Source organism: Athene cunicularia (genome assembly GCF_003259725.1).
Source record: "Athene cunicularia isolate RWA chromosome 1 unlocalized genomic scaffold, athCun1 chr1_part1, whole genome shotgun sequence".
NCBI lineage: Eukaryota > Metazoa > Chordata > Aves > Strigiformes > Strigidae > Athene > Athene cunicularia.
The window spans coordinates 86,519,465-86,546,747 of NW_020799091.1; the positions used below are offsets into that span (position 1 = coordinate 86,519,465).

Consider the following 27,283-nt stretch of genomic DNA (forward strand, 5'->3'; position numbering starts at 1 on the left):
CTAGTATTTCCTCTCTGCATTGCAGACTTTTTTTATACAGTCCTGTGGAAAGAAGCATTTTGAAAAAGTCTATGGAATGTTGTGATTCCAGCTGATCTCCCTTGTTGTCATTGGATTAGTTTTCTCCAGTCTCATCCTTCTGCTATAGCCCTTGAAAGAGTGTAGAGCTGCTAGTATAAGAGCTAGACATTTCCTATATTAGGAGATTATTTTCTGCTTTTATGAGAAGTTGTGTATCTTTTAAACATTAGAAATCTGCTGCCAAGTGCAGTTCACAGCATGAAGATAAATAATGGTATTAAACTAGAAAACCTTTTAATGATTGCTGGCTATTCAGTAGGCTTAGCAATTTAAACTAACACTTCCTTCCAGAAATCGCCACAGTTATTCAAACTTCTAAGCTCAGCAATCATTTCAAGACAATGTGGTAGCATTCTTTTATGAAGTGGGTCATTGGTGATTTTCTGAAAGCTTACCCTTGTAATTTTTGTGTTCTTTTTATTGCTATGTACAAGAAGAACTACAAAATGTGATTTGGGTTGTTAAAATGGCATAAAATTATTTCAATTTAGCAGGAACTCTCTAAGAATAAGGCATGCTATAGAGGTCATTCTTAATTCCCATGAGGACAGTTGCTGTGAGGTGACACATATATATTTGCCAGCCCACCACTCTGCCCTTTGTAATGGTTAAGGAACAGTTTAAAAGGACACAGCTTCTCTGTTGCATCAAGCCAACCCTGACTACAGAGTTTTTCTGTTCACTCCATTTTCTATTACTGACTATGTCTTATTGCTGAGTATTAACAAAGCAGACTAGCACTTAGCTCATGTACTTTCATTTTTACACCTATATAGTAAATATTTTCTCTCTAAAAATGGCTGAAATATATGTACTTTGTAATTGGAGAGATGTTCAATAAATCTTAAAGCACGGGAAATTTTTTTAAGGACATTGAGAAACATTAAGGGAAACACTCGATGCTAAAATTATTAACTGGTGGGTGCACATGTAGAATTTAACCAGAAATTAAAAATGAATCCTTCTGTGATCCTAAACATGAAACCGAGTTCAGCATTTACTCATTTTCATTTGAACAAGCAGGAACAGGGAATAAAAAAGTTTGAAAAGCAACTTGCTTTTTTAATTGTTGTTATTCTAAATGCAGAACATCTTTCCTAAAGTCAGGTCAGAATTTGGCACTTTAACATGAATCTAAAAATCCTCTTCCATTTGTAGAAGAAACTCTGTACTCAGCACTAAGGCAGGTATCAGAGATAAGTTCAGAGTGCATTCTTGCAGATGCCATAGCACAGCCTGCAGGGAATGATGCACTATAATGGGGATTCCCTGCAAGGCTCAGCACATGCTTCCCCTTAAGTCCCTAGCAGATCTGACAGATGACATCCTTTTGTTACTTAATTTCTTTTCCTGACACACACATAACACACCTACTGCATTTCTAAAATCTAAGCAAGAATGGGTAATTGAATTCTTTGTTTTGTAATCATTAATTTATTAAAACACTTCTACAACCTTAAAACACATTAGCATTTAATTAAAACTTCAGAAAATTTATTCTCTCTCTTGTCCACTCTGCTGTAGCACTCAATTTATTAGGTTGGTATTAAACTGCAAAATCATGTTTACTCCATCATTTTCTAAAAATATAGATGCAACTGTAAACAAAGCGTTCACTCTCTCATAAATAATTGATTTGGTTGAAAGGTTAGGGATTGTTCCAAACAGCATTATAGCAGAAATATTCAGGATTTTCCAAGTTTACCCTCTTAGAAGTCATATGCCCAAACACTGCACCATCTGACAGCTTGTAAAGGTTTTATTACCCATATCTTTTCTGATTTAGACTTCTAAATGACTCATTGTTTTCTGCTTAAGAGTAAGTAATGCCGTTTGGCAAATGTATTTTTCAATGAAAATGGGGTATCTAAGTGGGTTCTCAGAGAAGTCTCTACCTCATTGACTTTTTGCCTAAAGCATAAAAATCTAAAGGCACAAGACATGGGAAGAGTAAAAATATTCTGGCATGGTGTATCTCCTCTTTGAAGCTTAATTATTAAATTTTATGAAATCCTTTCAGTCCCTAACACGGGCCAGCATTTGGGATTTTATATATTTATATTCAAATAATCTTTGCTTTAATTTTCCAACCTTTGAATAAGTGTGAAACTGGCAAACGTTGTTCAGAGCTTTTTTTTTTTTTTTTTTCCTTCTTTTTCTTTTTAGTTTACCAGTTTTGTTTTAGGTCTCAGAGGGTGTTGAATCATAGAATGGTTTGGGTTAGAAGTGCCTTAATGACCATCTATTCTCAACCCCCCTGCCATGGTCAGGGACACCTTCCTCTAAATCAGCTTGCCCAAAGCCCCGTCCAACCTGGCCTTAACACTGCCAAGGAGGGGGCAGCCACAGCTGCTCTGGGCAACCTGTGCAGTGCCTCACCACCCTCACAATAAAGAATTTCTTCCTTAAGTCTAATCTAAATCTACCCTCTTTCAGTTTGAAGCCATTACCCCTTGTCCTTTCACTACACTCCCTGATAAAGAGCCCCTCAGGTCTACTCTTTGTGTTTTGGATAGAGCCGACTATTTATAATAAAGAAGAGGGTGTGCAACCCTTATAGAAATGATTTTTTTTTTTAATATCAAATCATAAATATTGCGTATATAGTTACATTTATTGGGATCATTACTCTGCAGCACAACTATGATCTAGTGGCTCAAGGGTACATCTTTGTATGTATATAAACCATAATGAGTGAATGAAATGTCTGGATTGACAGAAGAACATCAATGTGTACCACTTGTATTTTAAAACCAACCAACCTCCCTCCCTCCCTCCCTCCCTCCCTTCCTTCCTCCCTCCCTCCCGTCCTTCCTCCCTCCCAGCAAGAAGAGAGATCTCTTCTTGTGTCGTGGTTAATCGGGGATACAGTCTTCTGGATAAGAACCTCAGATTTCTTTTCACAGGTGGTGGTGAGAGGATAATATTTTTAAGTAATCTGGCTCCTTGTTTTGCCATTTCTGGTAATCAGACTGTGCTGAGAGTGGGATTACAAACTGAAGACCTTTTGTTTCAGACAATGTTACACAAGTATCATCTGTTGTTAGGGAGACAGTCATCCAGGGAACAGTCATGAAAAGATAGCATGATGTCTTTATCAAATTCAAGCCCGTAAAGACTGTTCTGTTGAAAGCTGGATGGTCCCTTCCCATTTTATTTTAAGCTACACTAGCAGCTGTTGTAATACATAAACCAGCTAAATGATTTCATAACAGTATTAATGAATTTAAATGAGAGCTGCAGTCTGCTCTTCTCTGATCCAAACTTCCAAATAACTGGGATGAAGACACTAAAATTTGAGGCAAGTCATCCCTTTTATCTATAAAACTCCCATTGACAATGAGACGTATTCAAAATGAAGGGAGATTTAACCTTTTTAGAACATCGTAAACAAATAATTTAAACTAACAACAGTCAGAGGAAGGACTTTCTTGGCTGTAATGTTCACAGGGGGAGACAAAATTATTAGTAAATTGGTGTGAATGATAAACCAGAGAAGATAATATATAGACATGATTTTTATCTCCTGTTGGCAAAAATCAGAACTAACCTCTACTGATGACAGACTTATAGACAGGCAGAAAAATCTCAGGATAAACCACTCAACCGAAATCTTAGCTAATATTAACTAGCACGTTTAACTGAATATCCTTAGCATGCAAGCTGCATATGCTCAGTATACTTAACATATGCATAGCTTCCGTTTAATGTGTGGAGTTTAGAGGAAGAGATGCGCAAAACATTCCAGCCAAGGTAAACCTAACACAAGAAAACGCTTATATATTTTAATTCTAATATGTATATTTAATACTTCAGTAGTAATTATTCCAGTAAAGGAACTATTCCATTAAATTTTTCCAGTACAGTTTTTGTGTGCAGTACTCTTAAAATGCTTCTTTTGATAGTAACAACTTCAGATACATGTCACAAGTTTTTTTCTCCATCTGAATACATGTTTATAGTGATAAACAATTAATTGTTAAATGTCTTACTCCAATTGTATATCTTATTGAAAAGTAAAAATTCAGTAAAGAAATATAAGAAGCATTCTGAGTTGATTTTGATTCATACCTCTATAAAATTTCTTTAAGACACATCTATTGAAAAATATTTTGTCTCATCTATTTACAAAGTGGAAAAACTGCAGACTAGTCAAACTAAGGTTGTTTGTTTAGTAATGGTCTAACTAAGCATACGCTTAAATCCATGCTGAAGGGCTTTACTCCATCCAAATGAAGTCTTCACTTCAGAAACTGCGGTTCACAAACACATACTGAATGTTTGCCGAGAGCTCTTTTTTATGTAGGTGGTCTGGGCCTCTCAGCAAACTGAATATGTAATTCTGTTGCACGGTGACTGTTTTGTCTGAAACTAACTTCATGTTTGTGAACTATATAGACAGTTCATTGCTGCCTGGTATCACAGGATATTCATCCAGAATTAACAAATGCATTTCACACTTAACCTTACTTGCTTTGCTGACATAAAGCTATACTCAGACATTGCAGTAAGATAGGTTAGTCAGCAGGGTAAAAGGATGGCATCATGAACTTTGTAGGTGAGTTAAGCTGGGGGTTCAGCGACAGTCTAAGCAGACCTAAGTGCTGATGGCAGTAGCTATGCTACCTACTTCCATCTACTCTTTCCCTCCCACATCATCTGACACTTCCTTGAAGATTCCTTGTTCACAGCAAAAGTGAATAGCATGCTCACACAGATCAGTGACATGCATGCTAAATGCTGGCACAAAGGAAGATGGGGGCAAAAATAGAAGTAGAATAGCTAAGTAGATAATTTTCAACTGTAGAATCAAATGAGGAAAAAAATAAGAAGTAAAATCAACAGAAGTTTTGGGTCCCTTCAGCAACATTCTTGAAAGACAAATAGCTGATAAACACAGGGATGTACCTAGACTGTAATCTTGATGTTGGATCTGACTTGTTTAACAAATCAGTCTTTTAATCTACCTGTGACAATTTAAGTGAAATTTCTTTTGGTGGACACCTGTCAAACTGCTGTAGAGTTTCATCACATTAAGTCTCTGTGCTTCAAACTTCATGATTCTGAGTGGCATCTTGTGTTGGCTTCTGCCATGCCTTCTGTCACATGCAATGCTGATTAGCCACTTCAGTTGAAGTGTAATCTTGCAACCTGCCTTCCACCTCTCTTTAATTACATACCATGCCACATTTTCCCTAGTGGAAACTTCTCATATCTTTGGGGATGCACCAGAATGATGCTGAAGAAAATATTTTTAAGTGTTATAACTTCTAAACTAGCACAAAATGCATATGCATGACAAGGGGAACCAGAGGCAGAGGGTGATGGTGCAAGACACCTTTTTAAGACTCATGCTTAACTGTGCAGTGTGTGCAGCAGTGCCTCAAACCTACATCTGCAGCTCATCTCATTCTGCCATATTGGTCCTTACATTGTTAGAGTCCTTTCTCTCAGCCTCTACAAGTCCTATAGTTTTTTGGGAGTGGGGCAGGTCTTTTTCTTCAGAAGAGCAGTTTTTAATTCTGCTTTGGGAGACCACTGTCCTTTGGCTCATACTTGCAGACATAGGCTGGAGAAAATATGTTTTCTCTGACATGTGGTTACTACTTTTATTCTCCTAGCTCCTGAGTAGCACTTGCACTCTTCAGTATAAAAGAATGTATTTATGCTTCTGTCACGCTAGTGACAAGACCTTTGGTACAACTCCTGTCTCATCTTATGGAGCAGGACAGATGACAGAGTAAAAACAGTCTTAGAAATAAGGATCCTATCAATTCATTAAATCAAACCAAGCTTTGGAAATAGATTTTCCTCAGTGTGTACATCAATCTACCTTTTATACTGGATTTTTACACAGAAATATCCATAAACAAAGGTTTTCATGCGATTTGAAAATATTAAAACTCTTACAGAATTGTGTAGTGGACTGTAAACTTCCGTAACATTTTGGTGTTGTTCTAAAAAGCCTTAAATGAGATACTTGACTTGGGTGCAACTGCCCTATACAGGCCTGCACAGTGGCATGTCCAGATTGATGGAGGAATCAAGCAATGAACTTGGGCTCCGATTCCAGGCGCTGGCTCCAAGATAGGTCCTGCACCCACACAGTGCCCCTGACTGCTGGGGCAGGATGCAGCCAGGGATGGCTCCTTCCTGATAGTGACTGTGTGACAGGCTCCCAGACATGCTGCTGGATGGGGCGGTGGGATAGGCCTGGGCTGACAGGCTCTGCCCTGACAGTCGCCACATGGGGAGCCCTGTGGTCCTGGCCCATGGGGAGCTGCAGCCCTCACAGTGCCCTGAGACATGGATAAGTCTTCTCTGTCAAAGCAGAAGATACTGTTTTGCACAATTTGCTTGATGTTTTTAAAGAAGTAAGGTAATGCAGTTTGGTAAGTGCTTTAAAGATTATTTTGATGTGCCTTACTCCCTTTACTGTGAAATATGTTCCTCTAGGCTTTGAGTCACTATATCATAAAACTGTAAAAGGAGATGAGGATTTCTGTCTTAACACAAGCTGAGATGCTTGCTTCATCACTGAAACCATAACTTTGCCCTATGTTAGCTATACCTTAATAAGGTTGTCCTGAAAAAAATAAGTAAAAAATAATCCTTTCTTCAAAATGGCAAGGGATTGTTGTTCAGGAGGCAGCCTTTTTATTAGTTACCTGACCTGCAATAAGTAAACAACTGATAACCCTTGATAATTCATAGCTAATTAAATTACTGTCATGCATCTGTGTGGGCATCAGTTAGTAACAGTGCCCAGCAGGAGCCATCATCTCTCTCGATAAGTAGGAGGCATATACTCCTCATCCACCCCTGCACTCTCAGGACAAAGTAATTAGTATTGACAAGCCCTAAAATCAGTAGCATTGACAGGGACATATTCTCCCTTGGTAATAATGAACATGCTTAGAACTGATACTTGCTTTAAAATAATCTTATAAGAAAGGTTTTATTGTCATGTTAGACTGCTTCTCCAGTTCTTTGGGAAACATCGTCTGCTCATACTAGTATGTGTTTCAGCAAAGTTTTTTGACATTCTGTTCATTGAACAATATCACAAGAAAGCTTACAGTATAAAACTAAGAGAATTACCTTGCCTATCCGAATATATATATACATCAAAGACAAAAATTATCCTTATGGCAGATTAATCTCTTTTCAGTATTGTAGACTGTATGGAATATCTTGAAATATTGCATGTGCTGAGAAGAATCCATATAAAATATAAAGTTTCATGATTACCTGACAGCAGATACAGAAAACAAAGTACACCAGAGAATGCTGAAACCCTCATCATGCCCCCCCTACTTTGAAATCAGGAGATTAACTGATTCACATGGGACTGAAACATATTTTATTAAATATTTGTATTATAAATTGAAGTTCAAATTAGTTGATTGCTACAAGATGATAGCCTTAACTTTGGCAGTATCTAATGGCTTATATATAATAGAGCTAAAAAATTCTTGGTGAGTATCTAATACTTGTTCCATTAGAACTATGCTAATATTCTGAATTTGCTAAAACCTCTGCTTGTGTCAGGATTTTCTATTACACTTGTCTCCATCAACAGTTTATTTGCATATAATTACTACCAATGCTACTAAACAGAAAATAGGTTTCTGCTCTGAATGGACAATACTCCCTGGGCTTCTTGACCTCTACCTCACTGTATGTAATGAGTGAAGCTATTACTCATTACACAGTATAGTATGTACAAGTGTGAGCAGGACCTACAAGGCAATGAAAAATAGGCAATGGCTAGATGTAAATACCAAGCTACAACATGTAATTTAACAAGGAGCAAGGATGTTAAACTTAACACCTTTTGTTTAAAGTGGATGTAACGCAGATCTGCAAGGTACCTCACCCTGAATTCTTACATTCTCCCTGTATTCTCTCCTTAGCATGGCTAAGGGTGAAAGTTACTGTGGGGGTGTTTCAAGTATGAAAGTCTCTTCCAGACACAACACTCACAAGTAAAAACCTCATGCTTTATTTATCTGTAATTACTTTTCTTTTTCACTCACATTTCCTCCTTGCTACTTTTTGCCTGATTGACAGCTCCAGAGCTAAATGCCAGCTTCTTCCCAGTTATGCCCCTTACACTCTCTGATGCCACACGTGCCACATGTTCCTGTGTTTTACCGTGCACCAGTGACACTGATGTAATGATCTTCCCTGAGCATCTTTTGATCTCCTCTAAGCCCCCTTCCCTTCCCTTCCCTTCCCTTCCCTTCCCCTCCCTTCCCTTCCCTTCCCTTCCCTTCCCTTCCCTTCCCTTCCCTTCCCTTCCCTTCCCTTCCCTTCCCTTCCCTTCCCTTCCCTTCCCTTCCCTTCCCTTCCCTTCCCTTCCCTTCCCTTCCCTTCCCTTCCCTTCCCTTCCCTTCCCTTCCCTTCCCTTCCCTTCCCTTCCCTTCCCTTCCCTTCCCTTCCCTTCCCTTCCCTTCCCTTCCCTTCCCTTCCCTTCCCTTCCCTTCCCTTCCCTTCCCTTCCCTTCCCTTCCCTTCCCTTCCCTTCCCTTCCCTTCCCTTCCCTTCCCTTCCCTTCCCTTCCCTTCCCTTCCCTTCCCTTCCCTTCCCTTCCCTTCCCTTCCCTTCCCTTCCCTTCCCTTCCCTTCCCTTCCCTTCCCTTCCCTTCCCTTCCCTTCCCTTCCCTTCCCTTCCCTTCCCTTCCCTTCCCTTCCCTTCCCTTCCCTTCCCTTCCCTTCCCTTCCCTTCCCTTCCCTTCCCTTCCCTTCCCTTCCCTTCCCTTCCCTTCCCTTCCCTTCCCTTCCCTTCCCTTCCCTTCCCTTCCCTTCCCTTCCCTTCCCTTCCCTTCCCTTCCCTTCCCTTCCCTTCCCTTCCCTTCCCTTCCCTTCCCTTCCCTTCCCTTCCCTTCCCTTCCCTTCCCTTCCCTTCCCTTCCCTTCCCTTCCCTTCCCTTCCCTTCCCTTCCCTTCCCTTCCCTTCCCTTCCCTTCCCTTCCCTTCCCTTCCCTTCCCTTCCCTTCCCTTCCCTTCCCTTCCCTTCCCTTCCCTTCCCTTCCCTTCCCTTCCCTTCCCTTCCCTTCCCTTCCCTTCCCTTCCCTTCCCTTCCCTTCCCTTCCCTTCCCTTCCCTTCCCTTCCCTTCCCTTCCCTTCCCTTCCCTTCCCTTCCCTTCCCTTCCCTTCCCTTCCCTTCCCTTCCCTTCCCTTCCCTTCCCTTCCCTTCCCTTCCCTTCCCTTCCCTTCCCTTCCCTTCCCTTCCCTTCCCTTCCCTTCCCTTCCCTTCCCTTCCCTTCCCTTCCCTTCCCCTCCCCCTCAATTCCCTTTCCTTTTCCCTCCCCTCACCCTTTTACCTTTATAGGAAACCCTGAGAAAGTCATCTTCCTACCACAAAATACAGGTAAACTAATACTGTGCATATTTCTCAGGTGTGGCACACTAGCTAAGCTGCATAGTTCACAGTCTTTAATTCTGAAGACAGTCCAGGCATTGAAATCTTCCTTTATTTCCATGTTCTTTGATTTCAAGACAATTCTTTGTTTTCTAAACAATTACAAGGATTCCCCCCCTTTTTTTTTTTTCCTTAATCTTGACACTCATGAGCCATGATGCCATAAAAAATGAAACAGACATGTAGCATTTTCATCCACCTCAGAATTTCTTATTTCAAAAGTGTGGGCAAACATCATCAATGCCAATATCGATCCTAGGAATGCTTATTATCTTTGAATAAATACATTGAAACAATATTTCAACCCGTGTTGGCTGCACTAGCTGTTGAATGAGTCCTTATAGGACCATCATTTGTTTTTAGATGATACATTCTGAGTAGTGGCTGCTTCCAGTACTGGTGAACTGGTGGTTATCTATGCTCTACACTCTTGCTCTCTCTCTTAATAATCCTTTTATTGCCTGTTGGTTTGTTTTGAAGAAGTATATTCTGGAGTGCGTTCACTTCATAGACATCCCACTGTTACTTTCAGAGGAAGTTTCATAGAATCAAAAGCATGGAATAAAGCTATTCCATTGCCTAATATCAAGAGCAGCTGTACTGAGGCAATGTGTGTAAATGTTAAACGTACTTTTTTAAAGATCCTTAGATCTTTAAAGGTAAAGATTCCACAATTACTCTGCTTTGTGCACATCCCAGGATGGCAATTAACTCCTAGGAAATGTAGTATGACTGGTATTCAGCTTCTAATCTACTATAGTTGATAGATCCTTTTCTACAGAACCAATACCTAGCCAGCTGTTCTTCATCCTTTTTGTATTTGGTTGATTACATCTGATTAATTTAATAATTTACAACTGTTTCTGTAGAGTTTTATCTATTTTTTTTGTATTATTTCTGTGGTCTCTCAAGATAATTTTCAATACTGTCCCTGACCTCAAATTGTTCTGCAATTCATCCCACCTTGTTTAATCTGAAAATGTAATAAACAAAATCTTTTTCACATCATGTAAACAATTAATGAATAGTGCTGAGCTAACAACAGGCTGTGTACAAGTCCAGTTTGTATCCAGACTTCCAAACTATTGACCTTTGATCATCCAGATGAAACAATGGGAGGTTCTCATAAAAGAACTGGTGTTTGGAAGCCCTAGGTCAAACTCCTTCCTCAGAATAACCTCCTTTGAATAAATGTAAAAAAAGAAAGGATTGGAACCTCATAAACTGTTCTACTTCTAGCTTACTTAATACCTGTAATAGCTCGTATTATTATCCTGGTGTTACAACCAATGAAAAGTTAGTAGGATTTATATGTAAGGTATCAAATTTACTGCCTGTAAAATAAACTTGCATATGCACCCACTTTTAATCCCCCAATTAATGTGTGAGCACAGTAGCCTTAAACAGTTGAGAGACAGAACAGAGAGATGACTCTCCCTTCTTGTGTGTCTTCTGCTACTTATGCAGCAACACAAAAAATACTGACTTCCCAGTTCATTGTTTGAGACTGGGATGGCTGCTATTACAGAGTGAGACATCATGTTCCTTCTTAGTGTGCATGGGGGGAGTATATGCTTGAATTCAAAATCCTGTAGAAGTACTATAAGCATCAGCTGTTGATTTGTATAGTTCAGAATGTACCTAAAATATTACATTTTAGACATCCTTTTCTCAAAGAGGTAAAACGTCAGCAGTGTTATTCTGAATATAGATTCTGTGTATGTAATTTATTGGTATAATAGTAGTGAATAGCATGGATTTGTGGACAAATACATTTATGCTCAGTACTGAATTCTCTGGAAACTAAATGCATTTCTAGTGTGCTTTTAAAACTTCCTGGGGGCTTTCACAATAGGAGCTGATAAAGTTTTATAGAATGCTCTACTTTTATGTTTAGTGAATATGGTGAGAATTGTTCTATCCTGTACAACAGGGTAGAAATTAACAGAATAGTTTTGAATGAGCTACCCATAAACATTTGCTGCATTTATTCTACTCGATAACATTTTACTCAGTGCAAACTGCTCCTCTGAAAGCACACAATGTGTGTATATGTGTTATATGTGTATGTATTTGCAGCACATGCTCAGGAAATGGGAGCATTATTTTCTAAGTCTTCTTGATTTTAAGGATTTGAACCCACATTTCCCAAATGCCTCAGCCAATTATTTTGACGACAGCAATCTCTATAATTTCTGGGGAAAACAAGGCGCTGTGCAGCTGTGCATATGAAATTCAGGAGTGTGGAAAAAGAAGCAAAAGGAGATAAATTTTGGCTTAATAGTTATAACACTTCTGTAGGAAAAAGAAGAGTTCCAGGATTCCAGTCTCTTCTTCTGTGTTTTTTTTTTTTTTTTTTTTTTTTTTTTTCTGTTATGCATCTCATCCATTTTAAGGCAAAAAAGCTTTGAATTAAGGGTCTGGAATCCCAAGTCTGATCTACCATAGCTGAGACCAGAGTGGTTCTCAGTCTTCTCCTGGTCCACTGAGTATTTAAAATCCCAGTTTTGAAGGAGTAGTTGAGTACCTGTCATGCTGGAAGAGAGTGTTCCTAATTTCCAGAGGAAAGCTATTTCTGAGATTTTTTTTTTAATTTCTGATCATTATTCTCAAATCAAGATTTTGAAGAATGTAATTGTAATAGCTCCCAGCTATGAAAATTGCCAGAAACTGCAATTACAGTTTAATACTCTGCCTGTGTCCTGGATATATGTAAATTTTTAGTTGATTTGTATTTTCCACTGTTATAATCTGAAATTAATTTTGGAAGGCTGTTGCAGCTTTAAGTTTGGATGTCATATATTTCATGCCTACACACTGGTAATACTTCATTGGTAAACAGGAAGCTCTATCTCTTCTGAAAATGTCTTCTTCCTCTTAGTACATAAATTGCAGCTATTAATAAGCAGTACTAGTCAGCAACACTTAAAAGTTGTAGTTGGTTAGGCCAGCAACACCTCCTTATGACCTTTGATCTCAGTACAGTTTTAGATCACAGCTGAAGGTAAGCAGTAAAGTCATAGGTCTGCTGCTTTCTGCTCAAGGAATGAAAGTTTCTTCAGCACTGGGATTATTATATAGCTTGTTGGTGCCAGGACAGTGAAGTAGCCTGCAGAGTTTGGCTACAAAATTAAAGGTGTCGAGATATGCTTTTCAAAAACTGACCAAAGCTACAACATCAACACTAAAAATGAAGTAGGGTTAAGAAACGTCATTTCAAACTGAGTGATGGTCTTGGGCAGTTTCAAAGTTATCACACTCAGTACAGATAAACACATTCCAGTTTTAATATGAGAAGCTTTACCACCATTTACAATCCTTTCTTCCTTTTACCCTTCTACTCTTTTTAAAAATAAAAGATCAGGACTTACAAAACTGTGATGTGATTATCAGTGTTGTACATGAGCTGGTTCACTTCTCTGTATCCCATCATGAGTGATGGGATACAGAGAAGAAAGAGCTGCTGTGATGATGGCTATACCCACCATTGTTGCAGGAAATTAAAACAAAATTGAGGACTCCACTTTTGAAATAATTATTATTTTCCAGCCACTGTGTTGGGTAGTCCTACATGTCACAACAAGTTGTCATGTAGACATAACAAATTTTAGCCTTGAAGTTCTGTCCCTACAACTTTACTAAACTGCAGAGGTATATATTATAATTATAGAACATCAGTGCTTGAATCCTTTACAAACCAGTTTAATTATGATAATCCTTGTAGAAATTGTTCTGCTTTTAATTATTATAGACAAGATACTGTATCTGAATAGTAAAGCTGAATTATCCTTTGTACACATATTTCTCTTCAGGTCCTTATCGTTCTTGTACAAACAGTAAATTCATCATATGGATTCTTTTGTCTTTATCAGGCAGGAGCTTGCCTGTGAAATCCCATACAGATGCTGAATTGCTGCTGCCCTAATGCTTTCATATGTGATCCTCTTTCTTATAGTGGGTTGACATCTTAAAATAATTTTATCATAAAGAAATTGGTAAAAATGTGAGCTTCTAAAGCTATCATTATTTGTGTAAACACAAAACTCTTTACAATACCTGCATTTTCAAGGGGAAGTACTGATTCTTCCCAGGTTATTTATAACATTACAATGTGAGAATGTTCTCCCATTGGAAATAGGTTTCAGACAGACATTGGTGAATAGTTGCTCTGTGTCATAATTTTAAACCTGCTGGCAGCCAACCACCATGCAGCTGCTTGCTCACCCACCCCTGCCCAGGGGGTAGAAGTCTGAATTGCAAGGTAAAGGGAGACTTGCAAGTTGAGATAAAAACAGTTTAATAAGTGAAATAGAATAAAACAATAACAATAATAGGAAGTACAAATGGGTAATGCACAATGAGATTGCTCCCCACTCACCAACTAATACCCAGCCTGTTCCTGGCTATCAATCCCAAAATACTAAGATCCCACATTGCAATCCCAGAAGTGAGAGTGAACCCCCCTCCTTCCCATATACTGAGCATGACATTACCTTCCTATATATATACCCATATATATGCCCCTCCTTCATATGCTGAGCATGACATTACAGGGTATGGAATATTCCATTGGCCAATTTGGGTCCGTTGCTCTGGCTCTGCTCCCTTTCAGCTTCTTGTACACCTGCACATGGGCAGGACACAGGAGACACCTTGATCTCTTAGAAACAACTGAAAACATCAGTACTTTATGAGCATTCTTCTCATACCAAAATCCCATACTGAATCCAAAACACAGCACTATTTTAGCTACTAAGAAGAAAAATTACTTCTATCCCAGCCAAAACCAGGACACTCTGGATATCAGACCCTACTGAGGAGCGAGGTGTCAGGGTGCAGTGAGGGCCGACTGCTCCCCTGCAGTGGGAAGCCAGGCCCCAAGGCTGACACTGGCACAGCCTGTGCCCTCACTCAGGGGCAGCAGTTCCGTGGTATCTAAGCATGGGGGCTGGTTAAGGGGGATGTTAAAAGCCCCTGGCGTGGCAAGTGGTGAGCCAGGACCAGGGCCCATCCAGGGGGTCTAGCCAGGAGCACAAGGAGATGACACCAGAGGCACGGCTGGAAACATCTTATATACAAGGGATCCATGCTGGGATGGGCTATGTCCAGTGTTGATACCATCCAGGAGTCAGGGCCAGAAATGGAGCTGGAGACCAGCACTCCTACAGAGGCAAGGACTGACAGCCCTGGGATGAGCTGAACTGGGGTCCCAGGCCCACGGGGGCAGGGCCCAGGGAAGGCTGGGCAGTCAGGCTCAGGGAAGGCTGGGCACTCAGGCTCAGGGAAGGCTGGGCAGTCAGGCCCAACTGTGCTCCCAGGGTCTGACAGCAGGTTATCAAAATCTGTTTTCGGTAAGTGTAAAGGGTTTGTCAGTTAGGCTGTGAAAGAGAAGGGATGAATGAAATACTTTTGTCTCCTTTCACAACTCTAAAGTGAGCTCATATAGTATGGTATAATGTAAATCACAGACTACTTTCCTAACAGCTAATACAGCAGGGTAAACATTACATTAGAAACAGATCATCCTCTAAGGGTGTAAGATTAAATTGCATTACTAAGATTGTTTTACAAGTATCAACTGTTTAAAAAGGAAAATGTATAACCTACTGTATATAATATAGAAGAAAACCATTGAAGTTAGTGTTATGTAAACCGATAATCTTAGTGAGGGTGAGGGGGTTTATTACCCTGCGTGAAAACATTGTCAGAATATCCACAGTGGAGCTTCATCCTCCACATCCTTCTGTACTTCTTCATTTTAAAGGAAAATATCTCTCTCACTAGTGAATCATATGGGAGATACTATTTAAAGAATTTTTTGAATTAAATCATCATTGTAATGCTTATTGCTAGTCAGAGTACCTAGAATCCTCTGTCAGTGTCTGAGGAACATCATGCTTATTTTACCAAGTATCTATTCAGAAAATTTCAGGAAGACTAAACTTTTTAAAAAGTGCTTTTATCCTAACTTAAGATCAAAATTAGAGTTCTTACTTTAAGTTACATCTTGCTAATTTATTTTTCAAACATCGCTACGTAACTGCTGCTCTTTGCTAAGTAGAAAATGGGAGAAAACTACTCATGTTTGAAAGCACAGTATTTACAGCTTTTCTGCAGTTGGTTTTGCTGTAAATAGTTTCTTTTATAATTTGCTGTATGTAAAAAAGAAGGTTGAATTCCACCATCATATCGTGAATATACTTATCAGATCAAGGTTTTTGTTCTACAACCATTGTAAATATTTCAGGGGCGCATTTCATTGCCTGAAAACACAGTCAGCTAGAATTATCCAATAAAATGGTATTTGTAGTATTAAAACTTTGTTTTGTCAGTTTTGGCAGAGATGGAGTTTCAGCTTGATACAAGAACAAGGTTACCCATCCCCTAAAAGCAAAGATACAGAGTGGTCAAGGAACCAATGCAAGAGCGGATAGTTCAGGCTAGATACCTCACATGCCAAAGTCATGCCATAGTAAGTTGAATACTGGTTACTCATGCACATGGATTTGGAAGCAAAGCTTTTTCCCTTTTCCAGTGACAGCATTTCAAAGCCACACTGAAGATCTTTGAATTTTTTTCTCTTCCTCTAACTTTACATAGTTAAGACTATGGAAAGGCAGAGGTGTTTTCTTTATTCTCTTCTATGCTTCTAGTCTATCTCCCTTTAGAAACTAATTAATAGTACAACTATTTTCCAACTATCTTTCTTTAAACATCTCTGTTGAGCTATCTTTTTGAGTATTATCTGTAACTTTGCTGCTAGGTTGCTATAATTTTTTTTGTTTTTTTTCCAGAAAAATTAAATTTTCAAATTTTCCATTAACCCCTTGGCCCAATTAGCATCACGAGCACACTTTTCTTATGTGTTCTCCTGTATATGTTGTTTCCATCAAGTATTTCAGTGCAGTTTGGTTCCATGTTTTGTTGCAAAAAACCTTTCCTCAGTTTCAGATTATTTCTTTGTGATTATGTGTGGTGAACTATATAGAGGGAAGCATCTACTTGTAGTAATACTAGATTTTCTTAAAGCTAGTCTGATATTATTTTTGTATCCAATATAAAGGCTCCTAAGAATGAATAGAGACTCCTGTCCATCCATTGTTCTCTTACCCTGAGTAAATACCTTACTGGCACACTATCCAAGGCTTCCCTTTCCTGCCCTTTTTGCATCAACACTTTTGACTGATTGAACTTGCCCTGGTGACTTACATGGAACTGAGAAGCATGCCCTGCTGACCTGGATCCCACAAAGTGCTGTGAGACCATTGGAAAACCACTGTCATTTCCCTTTTTTATGTCTCTCCTGAAGTTGTACTTCTTAGGCACAGCAGTTCCCCAGAGCATGTGTCAAGATAGTTTTCAGCTATGTAACTATTTTAATCTATGGTTCAGAGTGACAAGATATGAAACTATTTCTTCAATAGATGATTCTTAAGCATATAATATATTACATTGCAGGTATCTGCAATCTGCTGCAGTTTATTGTCTCTTAATAGAAAAAGCACTATCCAGAAATCTTACCAATTACCTATCACATAAAAAAGTCACTTAATGAAATAATTAGAAACACATTAAGCAATGTAAACAGTGTACAAAATATGAATGTTTGCTAGTTCATCACGTTAAGTGCAAATGCTATTGTTGCCATTACTGTTTTACACAAGACTGGGAAAATAAATATTGAGTCTGACATAAGGATTCTTCTAATTCTGACAGAAGTTTCTTGCTGGTAGAATAATTTAAAAATACTTTATATGTTTAAGTGATGCATATTTCTTAATGGAAACTTTTGGGAATGGTTTCTTATATTTTTATAGAGAGGGATACATCGAATGATCTTAAATTTATCGTCAAATTGCCATGTGTCCTGTACCTTGCATGATGATGGAGTCTTAATGAGGTGAAAATCTTAGCAATAAGAAGTATCTTTAAAAGAAGGGAGTAATGAGTGCCAGGTTTGATTGGAAATGTGATCATGCAGTTGGTTGGCAACCTCTTCAGAGGACTCTGCTGAGTTCATGTTCACAGCCTGCTCTGCTGGACAGGTGGCATACTGGCTTTTGGTTATCACTGCTTAAAACATTGTCCCCATTCTTTCAAACCTTACTGTTTTTTTAATCATCTCCTTTTGTTTTTTTGTCATTGCAGTCACAACTTTCTTGAACTTAGGAATGCTGCTTACATGGAGAAACAGGGTGATTTGCAAAGGAAACCCAGTACTTTATTGCCTTCCTGGTGCTTAAGACTTGCTTCTCATGAGTTCTTCAAAATTTGATTGCTGCATCTTTTTTGTTTTCTGGGACTCTGGAAAGGACTATTTTTATGGACTTTTGTCATTGAAACAGGTGTATTTTCCTCTGGCTAACAGTTTAAGTATTGATAGGGCTGTCTTTCTGTTTAGGACAATAACACAGCAGAGCATGACAGTGAATTGACACTTGTGATGAAATCACACTGATTCTAATTTTACTTTTTCCTAATTTAAGAATTTAAAGCAATTGTTTTCAAGCTGTTTGAGTTGTGTTCCGGATGTACCGCAGATACTTACTAATATTATACTAATATTTTTTACTGTCCTTTACAATTGTGAGATCTTACAATACGCTGTTCAGGGGTTTGTAAAGAACTGCCACATAAAGAGAGACTGTTCCTGAACAGGCATTTTTGTTTGTTTGTTTGTTAGTTATGCATTTGGGTGATGTTTGTTTGTAATTTTGTTACTTGTTCATAACTTACCAGGGACAGTTTTGTGCCTTATTGCACAATACTGGCACCAAGAAACAAAGTTTCAGTGTGTACCCCAGTTACCACTTGTCAAGAAGGGAAATTAAGAACTGTGAGATTTTTAATACTGTTTAAAGGCTTTTCTGCCATATGAAAATACACAGGCTTAAGTGAAGAGCTAGCTTAGGTTTATTTGAGGGGTGTATTTTTTGTTTGTTTGTTTGCTCTAAAGCTGACTAATCTTTCTAGCTAACATAACACTTTCATGACATTGCCACAGAACAGTCATGAAGTATTTTGCAGAGTTCACAGGATCTTGCAATATTTTTTTTTTTTTTTTTCTTTGAAGGGGATATGATAGAGAAAGATAATGAAGCAGTTTTGGACATGTATAAAAGAACATTCTTCAAAGCTAGAAAAGCAACATGGGAAGAAAAAATATTTTCATATAATTAGGTAATGGAAGCTAGCTAGCATTTATAGGCTAACTGAGAATCATCCCCTTAAAGTTAGTGTAATGGACTGAGCCGGTGGAAAATTTCTTACTTCAATTAAGCTTAATTCAAGTTTTGGGAAAGGCCCAAAATGAACATAAGTGAAATTAGGAAATGAGAATCTTCTATTCCATTTTTCTGCCTTATCAGGAATTGCCTTACTATTGTTAATTTAATCTCTGCTGAGCTGTTTTGGGAAGCATGTGTGTGTATGCGTACTCATTTTCCTCACAGTGAGTATTTATGACAATTTAAGAAAGAAAGCATTCTTGGCATTTCCCCAAAGAACATTAATGTTGAGATACAGCTGTATTTCTATTTCTGTCTCAAATGGAAAATGCAATACTTGGCAATACAGATGCTAGAGGCTTTCTACGCCATTTTTGTGTCAAGCAATGACACCTTCTACAGTTCAGACTGTTAAAAAAAAAAATAAAATGCCCAGTTAAAATTTGTGTGGAATATATTTATCCAGGAATTTTCAACATATTTTCAGTGTTGTGGTTCATGCAAACAAACAACCCACTACTGAAGATCTGACATTGTGAATACTGCTTAAAGGTGAAAAATATTTCAATTTTTGCTATCGGGTAAAAAAAAAGCAACTAGAATCCCTGGTTGTAAAAGATTTTGTTAGTCTACTATTCATCTGTGGAGTCTAGCAGTCTTATAGCCAAAGACTTGCTACCATTGATGAAACTTAAAATGCAGCAATTAATTTTATAACTACCATACATTGTCTTAGCTTTTAGGTGGAGGCAACTGAAAATGAGGAAAAAAAATCGTGGAAATGTAAAAAGGACATTTGTAGATGTATATGTAAACTGTTTATCTGCCTGTTGCTTAAAAAAACCACCAGACTTGTTCTACTTGTTAAAATCAGAATTTTTTCATTTAAAAAAACATTAAGTTAAAGCTAAGTGACTAGTAAAATAGTCTCTTCCTTAAAAAATTCATTGCTGAAAGAAGGGTGTTTCCAGTTCATGAGGTATCACACTCCAGTTACTGTTAAGAATTTGACTTCTCAAAATTATGCCTTTTATTTTGTTTTACAGTTTAAAACCTATCTGAATATGATACAGCATCTGGGTTTCAGGCATAGTCGCAGCAATGAAGGCTGTGGACTTGTGGATCCCCATTGGGATATTCCTTTTTTATTTTCTTCTGACTTGCTTATTTTGTTTTTACAACCAATTTCACTAGGATGACATTTTCTAGAACAGTCAATTGCTGAGGCATTCACCTGGAACAGGAGACATGAGATGTTGAGTATCTGTTTTGAATCAGTCTTATGAATGACGTGAGGCAAGTTTTCCAGCCTCGCAGACAACTTCCAAAACTGTAAGGCACCAGCCCCACTGATATTGTAACTCTTTCAATTTTCTTTGAGCTTTTTTTAAGATTTTAAGAGATTTTTAAAATGAAGAAAAGACCAGAAAAACTTACGCTCCTGCAGAAAAGGGAGTTGAAACAGAAAAGAAGGGATGGAAAACTCTGGGGAGAGCTCATGCAAGATCTGATTTGTTGCTCCTATTGTTACCAGGAGGCAATAGCTTCTGCTGGGAGCCACACCTCTTTTTTTTTTTTTTTTTTTCCCCCCTCTAGCAGTTAAGTGCTTTCTGGTAACTCAAAGACAGTGGCAGGCTTTCCTTTCTAGGGATTTACCACAAGCAGTGTAGGCAACAGCCTATTTTGCTTATGCCTTTAAGCCAGACCTGTACCTCTGGGAATAAATGTACCTAAGAAGTGGCATAATGTTTAAAATGCAATCCTTGCTATACTATTGTAATAAATATGGTTGTCCTCATTGCCTTGACAACTCAAATGAGTGAGATTTGCATGGACCAAAAGAAGGATTTAGTTGACTGAACTGTTTCTTATCGATATTCTTGTATTTATGGAGGCTTTCTTTGATAACTTCAAGCTTTATAGGTACTGCATGGTTTCCCTACAAAAATATGTATAAATACATATATACATAAATATATGCAAATTTATGTATGTATACATGTATATATTTGCATTTCTTCTACAGTAATCAGCAGTATCATCTGTTGCTTTATGGTCAAAAAAGATGACTTTGGATCTGCTTTCACAGTCAGAACCTATTTAGTGAATTTGTAATTGCATTGTAAGATCTTGTGGTTCTTTGGACAGTGTTTATTAGACTCACACAGAGCAAGGAGCTGACTCTTGCTAGTACCCTGGAGGCTGAGGATATCAGCTTCAGGACTTCCTGTGGCATCAGTTAGTGCAGTGACTGAGAAATTAGATTTTGATTTCAGAAAGCTAGACTGAGGTCTGCAGTAAAACGTGGCATAACATTTTGTGGTATCTCCTCACTGTGCCCTGAAAAATTAACTTTCATTTCTAGCTTCTAAAATTCTAGTGATCTATATTATTTATAACTGCCAGTGGTCATGGTACTTACTTAAATTTTAAACTTAACAAAAAAATGTTAGCATTGCACATATTTTAATTCACAGTAATCATATATTTAATGTTTTCATGTTTACATTGATAAGCAATGTATTGCCTAACTTTTCTGAAGTTGAACATGAATGTAGATAAATGATAGTCTTTCACCTGTGATAATGAAATGGTAACGTTTGTTCACATCCAATAAATGAGCAAACATATAAATGCTTGTATAGATGTATAAATATTGTTATAAAAATATCATAAACTCTTGTTGTCATACTGTATTGTCTCACTCCCTCATCATTAACAAAGTCATAATCATGAATGCAGTAGGTTTGCACTTAGTTCTCAAATGTCTTGAAACATAAAGCTGTAAAATGGATTCTTTATGATGTCATCATTAAGTAATTCTTCCCATACTGTGCTCTTTTACACCCCCACTATTTCTTATTTCTAACCTGTTCTCTTCTAAGATGAAGATATTTTAAGATACTGCTTTCAAAAAATGTCTTGGGTTCTCGGTAACCTGACTGTCAATGAAAGTGCAAAAGATTCATGGCCTCCTTTGAAATCAAAGCTTGTACTATGTGGTTCCTTCTGAGAATTTTTTCAGTTGCTGTACAGGGCTGTGATTAACAGAGGTCAATATCGAAACCACATTGGTTTCATCTGGGTCTTTAATATTAAAGAACCATTGATCACAGTTTTTTTTCTCCCCCCATTAGATAAGAATATTTTTGCATAAAATACTACAATGCATATAGATAGTATAGATAGACTACTGTCTACTTGAATAGACAGAAGATTTGGCTTCCCTTTGCCATTTTAACACATTAAAATGTGAGATGTTAGTCCTATCAACCATTTCAGAAGAAAATTGATAATCATCATGACTAGATGACACCTTCTAAGTTGTATGGGGAATTAAGAGAATGTTTAGTCCCTGCTTTCGCCACTTAAAAGTGGTGTGAGTCCCTGCTCATAGCACTTAATTCTCAGAGCGCACAAATACTAGGAATACAAAATTCACATATTGGAGGTGAAGGCTGAGCCATAACTTGTGATCCATCTCTGTCCCTTCCTAATAGCATTCACTTCTGATTTAGTGCAGTGAATATGTTAGTTTGAACTCGCTCGTGAGATTTCAGCTCACCTAAAAGGAAGTTACAGGAGACTCTGCTGGTTCCTCTGGTGCACCCTTTCGCAGTTCCTAAAAAGTTGACAAGATTTCTTTCTAATTAATTGTTCATCGCATTGTGAATGTTGTGCTAAACCTGTGGAATTAATAGATGGAAGGAAGACTAATGAAGAAAGGCATTATTTTCTTTTTCCTGTTGAGGAGGCACAGTGGAAAAAGATTATATGATAAAAAGAAAGAACTAGATGTTATTTTTTCATACAAAAAATACTTTTCATAGAAAAAAATACACACTTATTTTTCACAGGATAACTTATCAAAGCTGTTTTATTCAAGAGATCTGTTAGAAATTTTCAATAGGGAGCCAATCAATTTTCAATGTGTAGAGAAAATTGGAACTTCACTTTTGGGGTTAAATGTAGTGTGTGCATGTGTTTATTTTATGGTGATTCTAGTTTTGTTTTTTTGTTGTTTGTTTTTTTTTTTTTCAGAAACAATAGATCATTTTTGCTACATTAAATAGCTCAATGTATTCAGCTTTTCCACAGTGTCAGTATTATGATTAGTTACTTCAAGATTGTTTCAGCTCCAACATAAAATCAGTGTTTCTTTCTTCTTTTTGGGACTCTAGGAAGCAGACGCAGACAGAAGATGAAAGCTCCTATTCCCAACTTGATTCTCTTGTATGCTACTCTAACTCAGAGCTTGAAGGTTGTGACCAAAAGGGGATCAGGTAAGTAAATCTTAATCTGTGTGTTTACGATGTGGTTTGGAAAGAAGTGCTTACTATTTGGAAATATATACTAAGATGTTGTGGTGGTGATTTGGAACGTAGTTAAGCGTATTTCAAATTCTGCAGCAAAACATTTACTACCTTCTGTATATTTTTAGACTATTTTATGTCATGTGAACTTGATGAAAAAAACAAAAATGTTAAAATTAGATCTGTAATGTGAAATCAATGTAACAATTCATCTGCTGAAGGAAAGTTATTCCCAGAATTATTTAACGTAAAAGGCTGTGTTGCAGTCAGCGCTGTTCATGTGAGCTACTAGATTTATCTACTTGACTGTACTTTATGGTGAAGAATCACTTGGAAATGAACATCATATGGTTTTGGTTTAGGCTACTGTTTTTTGTGCAATAGTGCAACAAATTGATCAAGGCCATTGGATTTAATAACCATGCAAAGTGAAGAGCAAAATGTGTTTTTGAAAGGGCTACCTGATACATGGTTGAAGAGTTTAATTCAGCAACAAAAATACAGGCAGTTTTTCAGAAACCAAGCAGAGGGTGACATGTTTACTAAAAATCTTTCATACCATTCCGATAGATGAATTAACTTAATATGTAAATAAAGGGATCACCAATAGTGAGACACTTGTGTGGTTTTGCGTTCATTTTTTATCTGTCACCCTGAAATTTTAATTTTCCCCTCTTTCACTTTTCATTGGATAATGAAAAAAAAATTATAGTATACTATTTCTGCAAACTGTCTTGATCTATGGCACTAAAGAACGCTAAATCCTTAATGGAAGTCTTAATCGCATGTTGATGGAATTATTTAATTAGGTTTGTTGTTACTACTTATTTTCCTTTTGGCACCAGAGTGTTTTAGGTAGCTTTTGTTGTACTGTTCCATAAGTCTGGCTCTGATTTCTTTTTGTATTTTTAAAAATCTGTTTCCAACTGGAGTTGGTTGGTATTTGTTGTAAACTGCTATTTAGGGAGGACACAGGTCTTTATACATTTTGGGCAACAGTTTAAATCTTATCTTGTATTTTCAATGGATTATATTTGTAAAAACATTTTGAAACTGATTATGCCTCCGATATTTTAGTGTACGGCAGTGTAGATAGAGGGAAGGCAAATAAAAAGTGCCACTATGCAGTAAGGTATTCCTCAACCGAGACTTGAGATTAAAATATATTTGGGGTTATTTAAAATCAAGAAAACTAGAATATGCAGACTGTGTGCAGAACAAAGGAGTTGGTGATGGGTTGATGTATTTATAATATGATGTTGAAGCCTAGATAGATATCATAGATATAATTTGAATGTATCTGGGTGAGGTTGTTCTGTTTGATTAAGATTTAATACTTGTAAGCTTTAAGTTGAGGCCCCTTGATCTAAATTTAATATCAACATTATTGATCATCTTAAAGTAACTTTTACAATGACATTAATTTTTGAGGAACTAATAAAGTAGCCAGTCATCAGATACCTGTTACTTGAATGTGACAATAATAAGAGCTTGGGTTGTCTTTGTATTGTATTTCATCAGTTTTGCCTGTATCATCTTCTGATTAACCAGTGTAAGGAAAAGTGGTAAACATAATTTTAATTTCTGTTTGAGAAAGTATTACAATTGCTGTCCAGCAAATGACAGCATACAATAGTTCTTAAGGTGAACAGAATATGTTCTCATCCTGATGCTGTAAAAAAAAAATTAAAAAATGTAGTGGAAATCTTTGGATCACACCTTACTGTGACATGGGATTCTGGATATATTCACATGAGATCTGCTTATCCTGTATATAGTTTCAATTCACTGTATCACCAAGAGGGCTGTTTGTCTTACTGTAAGTGCAAAGGAAAAACCTCTGATTTACTGAAATCTCATATCCTGCTGCCTTTGGTCATGTTGTTTAGTGACTTTAGACTTGAAGAACTTCCACAGAAGTAGGTAGAATGTAATAACATGCTTGGTTTCTTTTTGTTGTCTTTTGTTTCTGCGTTGGCATTTTTTTCCTCCCTCGGGTGTTTGGAACGCCTATTTTACAATCCTGAAGTGTTTCTACAAAGAAAACCTTACTTACTTTAACAGAAGTTTTACCAAAATGATTCACTTATCTGTACTGTGAAGATAGAAATGGTTTCTAAAACTAACACAACTTATAATTGGCAGTAGGAGAAAAAAATCAACTTGGAAGGTAGAACTTTAGTTATATGTGAACATGTTAACCGGAGGCAGAGGATGGTGAGGACACAGTTTATGTCTCTTTATTCAGTTCTACTTGTAAGTTCACTTTGTCCTTAAAATATCAGCATTAATGGAAAATGAATAACAAAATAAAGATCTTGACATATTTTTATACTTGTGAGATGTTATATGGAGTAGTAGTATCCACCTTTTAGAAATGTGTTGCTTTTAGGTACTTCCTTCTCTGTTATGAATTAAAGGAATGTATTAAAAGTAAAGCAGTTGTTGCATTAATATGCTAAATAGCTGTCCTAATTGTGACATTCCTTCTACTTCACATTTGTTGAGCTTATTTCTAAGTAACAAGCTTGAAAACACAAATCTCATGTTCTTTATATATTTAACGTCAGTATTTTATGTTAAAAAGAGATCTATCCTTGGAAATATGTCTTTTCTATACTGTCAGTTGGATTTTTCCTGCTACAGTACTTCAGTTGTAAGTTTTTTATCAGCTGTGCTAAAAAGGTAGTGATTATTAAAAGTATGATTTTCTCCATCTGCTAGAAATACATTTCCAACTACTTCTCTGTTCTGTCAAGAACATGAAAACCTCCCTTCAGAAAGTCAGTGAGGATTTGCAGTATGCCAAAAATGTGGAATATTTTGTAGGCCCTATTTCTGGTTTTATTTATAAAAATGGATAACAATTCCTACTGTCTACTGGCTTTCAGGACTGAAGTTGTATCAGATAGAGCTATATGTGTAAACAGCTAGGATCACTATATTATTTTTGTCTTTGTGTTGATTGAAAAGGAGGTTAAAAAAACATTGCAGGAGAAATCTTAGGTTGTGCTGTGTTGGATTAAATCTCTGATCATGAGAGCTGTTATTATGCAAAGCACTTAAATTACATTAATTAAAGGCAGTCCTTGAATCTTTATACCACTGTGTGCTGTTCATCAGTTAAATATAATAATATAGGGTATAAAGGGAAGATTATTAATCAAATATTTATTACGGTAGCAGGAAAACATGCTTTAAATTAGCTTGCTTACAGACGTGTGATGTACCTGTGTAACACTATTGTTTATGTGTGATTTTGTTTGTCTGACAGAAGATACATTTTTTTTTTTTCTTCCAGTGAATATTTTGAATAATTTCAATGTTCAACTACAATGAACAGTTTCAAATTCCTTTTTCACACAGAATGAATTTATTTTACATTTAGAGCACGTAGTAACTATGTTTGTTACATAAAAATGGCTGGATGAGTAGTTCCTGTAGCAATTCCATTAAAAAATATAAAAGATGGAAGAAACTTCTTATATCCACATATGCAAAAGCTAAATTAGATTTGAGCACACCTAAACTTTTCATGTCAATTATAGCTGGATGCACAAATACCTACAAGTTGTAATGCCTTCTCAAGCAAGAAAGAAAAGATCCTTTGCCTTAAGCTTTGCTGTTCCAGCCACTGACTTCAGAGTAGATAGATACAGTGGTTGTTAACTGTGTACTTAGGTATTCAGTGAAGTCCCCATGAACTTCTGGAGAGGCTTCAGAGCCTGGAACAGTACCTGCAAAGATGAATTTTCGTTTGGCACATAATGGATATCAGATGTGATCTAAACGGGAAACTGACTCTTGCACTAACCATCTCACTTCATGAAACTATTCAGCTGTTGGATCACCATGTCCTGCTTGATGCAACACAATAATAAATACTTAAAGGCTAAATATTTTGATTCATTCAGCACATGGTTTTACTGGAATTGGCTTAAACTTCAAAAGTGTAGGAAATAATGCCTATTTTTTAGCATGATGCTGAACTTCATATAAAATTACAGTATGCCTAAAAAGTGCATAAATTTACTTTTTCTACAGTCCACTGAGTGTCTGTTGCTCAGTGCAGTCCCTGACAGTATTTTGAGAACATTATGGTAATGCATTTCTAAATGTTTTCCTTTCAGTGATTTTTCCTGAAATTATCCTGTTACATAGTTTAAACTGAACTCTAGATGTTTTTTTAGCCATATAATTTTACATACTTAGAAACTTAGGTTTCTTAAAGTATGCTT

General features: G+C 37.2%; 1 protein-coding gene across 3 annotated transcripts in view; it reads left to right on the top strand.

Moving 5' to 3' along the window:
- The window catches only part of IL1RAPL1 (interleukin 1 receptor accessory protein like 1), a 790,829-nt gene that overhangs the window by 70,644 nt on the left and 692,902 nt on the right, over positions 1-27,283 (top strand). For all 3 annotated transcript variants that reach the window (XM_026854140.1, XM_026854158.1, XM_026854149.1), the window contains exon 2: positions 22,914-23,015. In XM_026854140.1, coding sequence (XP_026709941.1) covers positions 22,934-23,015 — 82 coding nt within the window. In that variant the 5' untranslated portion in view covers positions 22,914-22,933. The remainder of the gene's footprint in view (positions 1-22,913; positions 23,016-27,283) is intronic.